This window comes from Pinus tabuliformis, chromosome 9 (assembly GCF_031772625.1).
Source record: "Pinus tabuliformis cultivar Carrire ecotype Pingquan chromosome 9, CPIR1, whole genome shotgun sequence".
Lineage (NCBI taxonomy): Eukaryota > Viridiplantae > Streptophyta > Pinopsida > Pinales > Pinaceae > Pinus > Pinus tabuliformis.
The window spans coordinates 1,102,688,047-1,102,699,604 of NC_142307.1; the positions used below are offsets into that span (position 1 = coordinate 1,102,688,047).

The 11,558-nt window shown below is 39.1% G+C and overlaps 1 protein-coding gene across 1 annotated transcript; it reads left to right on the forward strand.

Annotated features, from left to right (window-relative positions):
- Positions 1–1,915: 1,915 nt before the first annotated feature.
- On the forward strand, positions 1,916–2,464 carry LOC149152517 (putative disease resistance protein At1g61310). The gene has a single exon (XM_089443504.1). The coding sequence runs from the start codon at positions 1,916–1,918 to the stop codon at positions 2,462–2,464; it is 549 nt and encodes a 182-aa protein (XP_089299630.1).
- Positions 2,465–11,558: the final 9,094 nt, after the last annotated feature.

Sequence of the window (11,558 nt, forward strand, 5' to 3'; positions counted from 1 at the left end):
ATTTGTGTGAAGCTGAGCTGGGATAAAGAGTAAGAGACTGCCTGTCTGACTGCTGCATGCCTTTTTCTTGAATATTTCCGTTGAAGCTGTGAAGGGGTCGTCTTTTTGTTTGAAGGCCATCCAAGGTGCCTGTGTAAATCCCCAGCCATCCTGACTGGCCATTGTTGTTTGAGATGTGGGATAAATCTGCAGTCTTGGAGTTGAAGCGTGAGAAAGTTTTACCAAGCGTGAAGGAGTGTGGATGTTGCGTCAAGATATCAGAAACATGATTTGAAGTTCTTGTGTCTGCGGTGAGCATGATTCAAAGAGAAGAGTTGTAGAGATTAACGATAAAAGAGAGCATTGTTGAAAGCTTGTCGTATTTTTATTCTGAAGTAAAGTGAGTGAGGGCTGCAACCGAAACTTGTTCTTCACGTGGAAAGAATTGAAGCGACTGTGGTAGTGATTTTTTTAATCATATTTGAGATGCAAAATACCTAACAATACAGACACATAAATACATCAACTACCACTCGATGCTCTCTAGCGCGCTGAAAATTATCCGTTTTCAGTCAAAACAAGGTGAGAAATATCGAAGGAGAATATTGTACTGGAGAAGGTGTTGGTGCTGGTTACCAGAGTATTCATTCCAATATTGGAAGGGCCACCTGCGAAAGTGGGCGTAGTGAATGAATCGTTTGTTGGGCACACGTATAGTTATTGACGAAAATATTGAAAGGTGATTCATATGTGTGATTGTTTTTATACTAGCATTTGCACCACATGTCGCAAAGAAAATGCCGTAAGGCAATGATGAGAAACAATAGCATAGAAGAAAGAAGTCAAAAGTTTATGCAATTTTGTTTCTTTATTGATGTTTTTTTTATCATATGTTATGTTTCAGGGAGATTCCAACGGGGATATCTTCAAAGTGAAGGATTTATGAAATTTTTTGAAATTTTTTTGCCCGGATTCCGACCACTTTTGGCGGTCCAGGCAATTCCTCCGCCTCGATAAACGCCTCCGGAAATATCACGGGCGGCTCTGCTAGCTCGTGCTCATTCGGAAACAACCTTTGATTCTGGCAGTCACTTAAAGCGCCTTTTGACTATTTCACTTACTCTACAAATCTAGTCAACAGCTTTAAAACTTTTGACTATTTAATTGACTTTCGAAATTTAATCAACCCTGGCATGCTGGATCTACATAAACTCAAGGGTTTGAGGCAATTGGAGATCATTGAATGTCCTAGAGTAAGTTTGTTTCCAACAGAATTTGGTCACAAAGGAGCATTTCCTCTTCTGGAAACATTTTCTCTTGCTTGGCTACCTACATTAAAGGAGTTGCCTGTAATAGAGAAAGGTGCAATGGCTTCACTTAAAATATTTAATATAATGGCAGGTACAACATTAAATATATTACCAGAGAGTTATATGGATCTGAAGACACTTCAGAAAGTAAGAATTTTTGGTTGTCCAATAAGAAATATAGGAACTAGAGAGAACACTAATGTAGAAGTGATGGCAATGTCTATGGTAGACATGGAAGAAATTACAAAGAGATATTCCCAATTGTGAGATAAAAGGGAAAGTTGGTTGTATGGTGAATTTTGGTGCAATGAGCTCTTCTTCTTCAAGTACTTCCCATGGCCCTGTTGTTCCAACAGGCTCTGCAAAGATGAAATTGATCGAAGAGCCCCTTATAGTGGGACAGGATAAATCATTTTCGATTCTCGAAACGCTGGTGTTGTTGACAAGGGTGGATCCGGAAAAACTCTTCTTTTGAAGACGCTCTTCAATAGCCAAAAGGTACGCAGTAATTATAAGGATGGTTTATTAATTTGGCTCACTGTTTCCCAAAGTCCCTCTTTTACAAGTCTTAGAAATGCACTCCGTACCCAAATAGCCACACAAAAAATGTAAATTTGGGCGAAAATATGAACGAAGAAGAGGTAAATCGATGGTTGAATCAGACAGTGCACCAGAGCACCGGGCTTATTCTGTTCTTAGATGATGTATGGGGATGCAATGCTGCAGAATTGTTAGAGGAATTAGTTGTACTGTGCCCTGTAAGGAACCACTCCACCTCCAAAGTCATTGTCAGTTCCAGGGTTCGCGCTGCACTCTTAAAAACAGGTGTCGCAGATAAATACACAATAACAATGGAGGACTTGTCGGAAGATGAGAGTTGGAAGTTGTTTGCTTGTCACACTTTTCCATATAATAATGGAAATCTGCTAGCAAACATAGAAGAGGGAAAAGCCAAGCTTGTGTGTAAAAGGTGCAGAGGGCTTCCCCTCGCTATCAAAGTGGTTGGCAGGGCAATGGCCGGGAGTACTCATCCACGACAGTGGGAATGGGCTGTCCAAAGGCTGCCAAACGTGGACAGTGTGTACAATTGTGTTAGGTTGAGTTATGATGCACTCGGCTATGAGGATACTGACCTGCAATGTGCTATTTATATGGAAATCTGCCAGCAAACATAGAAGAGGGAAAAGCCAAGCTTGTGTGTAAAAGGTGCAAAGGGCTTCCCCTCGCTATCAAAGTGGTTGGCAGGGCAATGGCCGGGAGTACTCATCCACAACAGTGAGAATGGGTTGTCCAAAGGTTGCCAAACGTGGACAGTGTGTACAATTCTGTTAGGTTGAGTTATGATGCACTCGGCTATGAGGATGCTGACCTGCAATTGTGCTTTTTATGTGTAGCTGCAAACATCTTGGAAGACGCAGTCGTTCATGTCCAGTTGGCGATTTAGGTATGGATAGGGGAAGGCTTAATTGCCAAGAGGACGTTGGAAAATGAGCATCGACCCGCTTATGATCCATTCGAGCTGGGAAGATATTATCTCAACATTTTAGCAGATCGTTGTTTGATCGAGCCAATGATGAGAGACTTTGATGGGAAAGTACTCTGTTTCAGGGTGCATGACTCCCTGCATGATATGGCAATCCGAATCGTAGAGGAGGAAGAAAATTTCTACTGCCGTGTGGGTAATGGTTTGACAGCTGTGAATGAAAATGAGTGTTTGGGCCGCATTCGGATTTTTTTGAGTGAGAACAGATTGACGTCTTTCCCCTAATCACATTGTCTACACAGATATGCTCATTGCTTCTCAGTGGAAATCCATATATAACAAAGATCCCAACAAGGGTGATCAGGAGTATGATCTCCCTTAAGGCGTTCTCTTTAAGTGGGACGTCATTGAAATCATTGCCAAAGAGTATTGGGTGTTTGGAGCAGCTAATATATTTGGGTTTAAGACACATGCCCATCAATACGTTACCTGCATCTTTTACCAGTCTTGTAAATCTGGAGATCCTTGATCTTTCCTATTCTACCATCCAAGAATTACCGTCCGCCATCCATATGCTGTGATCTTTAAGGAAATTAATCTTGGAGGGATGTAGAGATCTGCAATTTCTACCTCCCTGTATCTCAGGGCTTACCTCTTTGGAGCATTTGGAAACTTATGGTTGCAAGGCTTTTTTGGAAGAAAGATAAGGATACCAGATGGAAATAAAACAACTTCTATCAACAAATTGGCAAGTTTAACACAACTTAAAACATTACAACTACAAAATAATGAGGAAATTATTAGTGATGGCACACTGGGAAAGATGACTCAAATGAACTCCCTCACATTGTCACTCATAAAGCTGGAAATTCTACCCAACGATATAAGAAACACGTCAAAATTGAGAAGACTAGTATTATTAGAATACTTTCACTTGGTTAAAATGGATTATAATTTTTATGACTTTCAATATTTGGGCTATCTTAAATTTGTTGGTTGTCATTTCTTGGAAGAAGTTCCACATCTACATAAACTCAAGGGTTTGAGGCAATTGGAGATCATTGAATGTCCTAGAATAAGTTTGTTTCCAACAAAATTTGGTCGCAAAGGAGCATTTCCTCCTCTGGAAACATTTTCTCTTGCTTGGCTACCTACATTAAAGGAGTTGCCTGTAATAGAGAAAGGTGCAATGGCTTCACTTAAAATATTTACTATAATGGCATGTACAACATTAAATATATTACCAGAGAGTTATATGGATCTGAAGACACTTCAGAAAGTAAGAATTTTTGGTTGTCCAATAAGAAATATAGGAACTAGAGAGAACACTAATGTAGAAGTGATGGCAATGTCTATTGTAGACATGGCAGAAATTACAAAGAGATATTCCCAATTGTGGGATAAAAGGGAAAGTTGGTTGTATGGTGAATTTTGGTGCAATGAGCTCTTCTTCTTCAAGTACTTCCCATGGCCTTGTTGTTCCAACAGGCTTTGCAAAGATGAAATTCTTCTTCAAGTACTTGCCATGGCCCTGTTGTTCCAACAGGCTCTGCAAAGATGAAATTGATCGAAGAGCCCCTTATAGTGGGACAGGATAAAGCATTTTCGATTCTCGAAAAGTTCCGGAAAAACTCTTCTTTTGAAGACGCTCTTCAATAGCCAAAAGGTACGCAGTAATTCTAAGGATGGTTTATTACTTTGGCTCACTCTTTCCCAAAGTCCCTCTTTTAAAAGTCTTAGAAATGCACTCCTTACCCAAATAGCCACACAAAAAAAGGTAAATTTGGGCGAAAATATGAACGAAGAAGAGGTAAAGAAATGGTTGAATCAGACAGTGCACCAGAGCACTGGGCTTATTCTCTTCTTAGATGATGTACGGGGATGGAATGTTGCAGAATTGTTAGAGGAATTAGGTGTACTGTGCCCTGTAAGGAACCACTCCACCTCCAAAGTCATTGTCAGTTCCAGGGATCGCGTTGCACTCTTAAAAACAGGTGTCGCAGATAAATACACAATAACAATGGAGGATTTGTCGGAAGATGAGAGTTGGATGTTGTTTGCTTGTCACACTTTTCCATATAATAATGGAAATCTGCCAGCAAACATAGAAGAGGGAAAAGCCAATCTTGTGTGTAAAAGGTGCAGAGGGCTTCCCCTCGCTATCAAAGTGGTTGGCAGGGCAATGGCCAGAAGTACTCATCCACAACAGTGGGAATGGGTTGTCCAAAGGCTGCCAAACGTGGACACTGTATACAATTGTGTTAGGTTGAGTTATGATGCACTCGGCTATGAGGATGCTGACCTGCAATTGTGCTTTTTATATGGAAATCTGCCAGCAAACATAGAAGAGGGAAAAGCCAAGCTTGTGTGTAAAAGGTGCAGAGGGCTTCCCCTCGCTATCAAAGTGGTTGGCAGGGCAATGGCCAGGAGTACTCATCCACAACAGTGGGAATGGGCTGTCCAAAGGCTGCCAAACGTGGACAGTGTGTACAATTCTGTTAGGTTGAGTTATGATGCACTCGGCTATGAGGATGCTGACCTGCAATTGTGCTTTTTATTTGTAGCTGCAAACATCTTGGAAGACGCAGTCGTTCATGTCCAGTTGGCGATTCAGGTATGGATAGGGGAAGGCTTACTTGCTAAGAAGGCGTTGGAACATGAGCATCGAACCGCTTATGATCCATTCAAGCTGGGAAGATATTATCTCAACATTTTAGCAGATCGCTGTTTGATCGAGCCAATGATGAGAGACTTTGATGGGCAAGTACTCTGTTTCAGGGTGCATGACTCCCTACGTGATATGGCAATCCGAATTGCAGAGGAGGAAGAAATTTCTACTGCCGTGTGGGTAAGGGTTTGACAGCTGTGAATGAAAATGAGTGTTTGGGCCGCATTTGGCTTAATCACATCGTCTACACAAATATGCTCATTGCTTCTCAGTGGAAATCCATATTTAACAAAGATCCCAACAAGGGTGTCAGGAGTATGATATCCCTTAAGGCGTTCTCTTTAAGTGGAACGTCATTGAAATCATTTCCAAAGAGTTTTGGGTGTTTGGAGCAGCTAATCTATTTGGGTTTAAGACACATACCCATCAATAGGTTTTACCTGCATCTTTTACCAGTCTTGTAAGTCTGGAGATCCTTGATCTTTCCTATTCTGCCATCCAAGAATTACCGTCCGCCATCCATATGCTGAGATCTTTAAGGAAATTAAGCTTGGAGGGATGTAGAGATCTGCAATTTCTACCTCCCAGTATCTCAGGGCTTACCTCTTTGGAGCATTTGGAAACTTACGGTTGCAAGGTTCTTTGGAAGAAAGATAAGGATACCAAATGGAAAAAAAACAGCTTCTATCAACAATTTGGCAAGTTTAACACAACTTAAAACATTACAACTACAAAAAAATGGGGAAATTATTAGTGAGGGCACACTGGGAAAGATGACTCAAATGAACTCCCTCACATTGAAGCTAGAAATTCTACCCAACGATATAAGAAACATGTAAAAATTGAGAAGACTGGTATTATTAGAATACTTTCACTTGGTTAAAATGGATTATAATTTTTATGACTTTCAATATTTGGGCTATCTTAAATTTGTTGGTTGTCATTTCTTGGAAGAAATTCCACATCTACATAAACTCAAGGGTTTGAGGCAATTGGAGATCATTGAATGTCCTAGTTGTCACTCATAAAGCTGGAAATTCTACCCAACGATATAAGAAACACGTCAAAATTGAGAAGACTAGTATTATTAGAATACTTTCACTTGGTTAAAATGGATTATAATTTTTATGACTTTCAATATTTGGGCTATCTTAAATTTGTTGGTTGTCATTTCTTGGAAGAAGTTCCACATCTACATAAACTCAAGGGTTTGAGGCAATTGGAGATCATTGAATGTCCTAGAATAAGTTTGTTTCCAACAAAATTTGGTCGCAAAGGAGCATTTCCTCCTCTGGAAACATTTTCTCTTGCTTGGCTACCTACATTAAAGGAGTTGCCTGTAATAGAGAAAGGTGCAATGGCTTCACTTAAAATATTTACTATAATGGCATGTACAACATTAAATATATTACCAGAGAGTTATATGGATCTGAAGACACTTCAGAAAGTAAGAATTTTTGGTTGTCCAATAAGAAATATAGGAACTAGAGAGAACACTAATGTAGAAGTGATGGCAATGTCTATTGTAGACATGGCAGAAATTACAAAGAGATATTCCCAATTGTGGGATAAAAGGGAAAGTTGGTTGTATGGTGAATTTTGGTGCAATGAGCTCTTCTTCTTCAAGTACTTCCCATGGCCTTGTTGTTCCAACAGGCTTTGCAAAGATGAAATTCTTCTTCAAGTACTTGCCATGGCCCTGTTGTTCCAACAGGCTCTGCAAAGATGAAATTGATCGAAGAGCCCCTTATAGTGGGACAGGATAAAGCATTTTCGATTCTCGAAAAGTTCCGGAAAAACTCTTCTTTTGAAGACGCTCTTCAATAGCCAAAAGGTACGCAGTAATTCTAAGGATGGTTTATTACTTTGGCTCACTCTTTCCCAAAGTCCCTCTTTTAAGAGTCTTAGAAATGCACTCCTTACCCAAATAGCCACACAAAAAAAGGTAAATTTGGGCGAAAATATGAACGAAGAAGAGGTAAAGAAATGGTTGAATAAGACAGTGCACCAGAGCACTGGGCTTATTCTCTTCTTAGATGATGTATGGGGATGGAATGTTGCAGAATTGTTAGAGGAATTAGGTGTACTGTGCCCTGTAAGGAACCACTCCACCTCCAAAGTCATTGTCAGTTCCAGGGATCGCGTTGCACTCTTAAAAACAGGTGTCGCAGATAAATACACAATAACAATGGAGGATTTGTCGGAAGATGAGAGTTGGATGTTGTTTGCTTGTCACACTTTTCCATATAATAATGGAAATCTGCCAGCAAACATAGAAGAGGGAAAAGCCAATCTTGTGTGTAAAAGGTGCAGAGGGCTTCCCCTCGCTATCAAAGTGGTTGGCAGGGCAATGGCCGGAAGTACTCATCCACAACAGTGGGAATGGGTTGTCCAAAGGCTGCCAAACGTGGACACTGTATACAATTGTGTTAGGTTGAGTTATGATGCACTCGGCTATGAGGATGCTGACCTGCAATTGTGCTTTTTATATGGAAATCTGCCAGCAAACATAGAAGAGGGAAAAGCCAAGCTTGTGTGTAAAAGGTGCAGAGGGCTTCCCTCGCTATCAAAGTGGTTGGCAGGGCAATGGCCAGGAGTACTCATCCACAACAGTGGGAATGGGCTGTCCAAAGGCTGCCAAACGTGGACAGTGTGTACAATTCTGTTAGGTTGAGTTATGATGCACTCGGCTATGAGGATGCTGACCTGCAATTGTGCTTTTTATTTGTAGCTGCAAACATCTTGGAAGACGCAGTCGTTCATGTCCAGTTGGCGATTCAGGTATGGATAGGGGAAGGCTTACTTGCTAAGAAGGCGTTGGAACATGAGCATCGACCCGCTTATGATCCATTCAAGCTGGGAAGATATTATCTCAACATTTTAGCAGATCGCTGTTTGATCGAGCCAATGATGAGAGACTTTGATGGGCAAGTACTCTGTTTCAGGGTGCATGACTCCCTACGTGATATGGCAATCCGAATTGCAGAGGAGGAAGAAATTTCTACTGCCGTGTGGGTAAGGGTTTGACAGCTGTGAATGAAATGAGTGTTTGGGCCGCATTTGGCTTAATCACATCGTCTACACAAATATGCTCATTGCTTCTCAGTGGAAATCCATATTTAACAAAGATCCCAACAAGGGTGTCAGGAGTATGATATCCCTTAAGGCGTTCTCTTTAAGTGGAACGTCATTGAAATCATTTCCAAAGAGTTTTGGGTGTTTGGAGCAGCTAATCTATTTGGGTTTAAGACACATACCCATCAATAGGTTTTACCTGCATCTTTTACCAGTCTTGTAAGTCTGGAGATCCTTGATCTTTCCTATTCTGCCATCCAAGAATTACCGTCCGCCATCCATATGCTGAGATCTTTAAGGAAATTAAGCTTGGAGGGATGTAGAGATCTGCAATTTCTACCTCCCAGTATCTCAGGGCTTACCTCTTTGGAGCATTTGGAAACTTACGGTTGCAAGGTTCTTTGGAAGAAAGATAAGGATACCAGATGGAAAAAAAACAGCTTCTATCAACAATTTGGCAAGTTTAACACAACTTAAAACATTACAACTACAAAAAAATGGGGAAATTATTAGTGAGGGCACACTGGGAAAGATGACTCAAATGAACTCCCTCACATTGAAGCTGGAAATTCTACCCAACGATATAAGAAACATGTCAAAATTGAGAAGACTGGTATTATTAGAATACTTTCACTTGGTTAAAATGGATTATAATTTTTATGACTTTCAATATTTGGGCTATCTTAAATTTGTTGGTTGTCATTTCTTGGAAGAACTTCCACATCTACATAAACTCAAGGGTTTGAGGCAATTGGAGATCATTGAATGTCCTAGAGTAAGTAAGTTTCCAACAGAATTTGGTCACAACGGAGCATTTCCTCTTCTGGAAACATTTTCTCTTGCTTGGCTACCTACATTAAAGGAGTTGCCTGTAATAGAGAAAGGTGCAATGGCTTCACTTAAAATATTTACTATAATGGCATGTACAACATTAAATAGATTACCAGAGAGTTATATGGATCTGAAGACACTTCAGAAAGTAAGAATTTTTGGTTGTCCAATAAGAAATATAGGAACTAGAGAGAACACTAATGTAGAAGTGATGGCAATGTCTATGGTAGACATGGAAGAAATTACAAAGAGGTATTCCCAACTGTGGGATAAAAGGGAAAGTTGGTTGTATGGTGAATTTTGGTGCAATGAGCTCTTCTTATTCAGAAAGCTTAATACCATTATATGATTTATGATTTATGTTTTGGCCATTATCTTTATTTATTATCAAATTTTAGACAAAAATGTTTGACATTATAGAAATGAGCTTGATAAATAGTTCATAATTCTTTATAATTCTTTAGATTTTTATGACAATTTCAAATTTATTTATTTATTTATTTATTTTTTATATCTCGAACTTAAAAAAAAAAAAAATCAATTTCTTAATCTCTAACTTTAAAAAAAAACAAGAAGACGGAAATTCACTTGTACATGGCTATGAAAAAGGATGAGAAATAGCGGAGAAAAAGAGTGAATCTAGGGAAAAAGAAAAAAAACAGAGGGGTCCATCTCAATAGCTTTTAAAATGACACTCCCTTGCAAGAAATAAATGTTTATTTGCAATGTCATAATGTATTAATCTTGTTATAGAAAAATATTCAATTGAATGACCAACCTCAAGGCCTTGGCCCAGTGAAATGGTATTCACGTCTCCATAGAGTAGAGCAGCTTCACATAGTTTTATCTCTTTGTGCAACTCTTTCAGATGCCCCCACTTCCGTTGCCTTATATTGCCTATATTTCCTATAATGATTACAGAGTACCACGATTATATAGAGGTATATATTTTATTTGTTTTTAGTTTGGAGAATGATTTTTATAGATTATTTTTACCTAAGATACAAGGCTGTGAGGGGCACATCTACAGTAAAAGTCACTCAGAATTTACACTCAGCATCATCTAACTTAATAGAAGACCAATCACTTTACTACTTGGGCTAGACCACAATCCGGTAGGCACAGAGTACAACAAATTAAGCAAATATGGAACAGAGTACCAAAATTTCCAAATATGGACTCACAATGGTTCCTAGCTTTTCTCATTGTGAAAGGATAATTGAACCAGACTAAATTTTCAGTGCTATACAATCATGGTGCATATAATCCCCCTCCTTACCCCCGCCCCAAAAAAACAACACTCACACAGTTTCAGTGCAGACATCCAAGCCTTTTTAAGTGAAAGCTTATGCAAGAATCTCTCATCAAATTTACAATACTTTGGATGACTATTTGAATTTGAAATCTGCTATACTTCAGATTGTAGCAGAGGCTTCTCATAGAAAACTATACCGTCCACGCCCAATTGGATGCATCAACGAAAAAAACATTCACTAATGTCCTCATAGATGAAATCACACATTCCTGTGGACGTTGCTGAGAAAGGAAACACATACATCAGAATTCTTTGTAGAATATACTATTGCCTGCATATTCAACATAAGTTTGATGCCTACAGTCAGTGATTAGTTTCCATCTCAACAACTTTTAAAACGACACTCCCTTGCAAAAAATAAACGTTTATTTGCAATGTAATAATATAACAAATATTTAGATTTCAGTCACTTTCCTGAATATAATTGATTGGCAACTTGTGATAAGGAATCACCAACTTACTAATAACTACATGTGAATTATGTCATTGGAACTTACTTTTGAATGTAGGGAGATGCTAGTCATTACTTGAAGAAGAAGTAGTGTCCATGTGATGAAAAATATGTTCAGGACGCATGATGCTTTTGGAGCATACCAAATGTACATCAGTATGATTCCAGCCAGGGAAGCAACATAGGCCATCGTTGACATTGTAATCACTAGGATCCGACTCTGTGAAATTAAATTTTCTTTGTTCATCAGTTTTATGCCATATACGAAAACTGGGCGATAAAATAAATGTCATGATAAGGAGAAAATGGATCTCAATTAAAGAACAAAAAACTCTTAGATTAATAGCTTTTAAACAGGGGAGGTGGAAATTTGAATATGTTTTTGGATGCATTATAATCGATGTTTCCATGAGTTATAAAATTCAGATTTAGTACATTGGCATGTC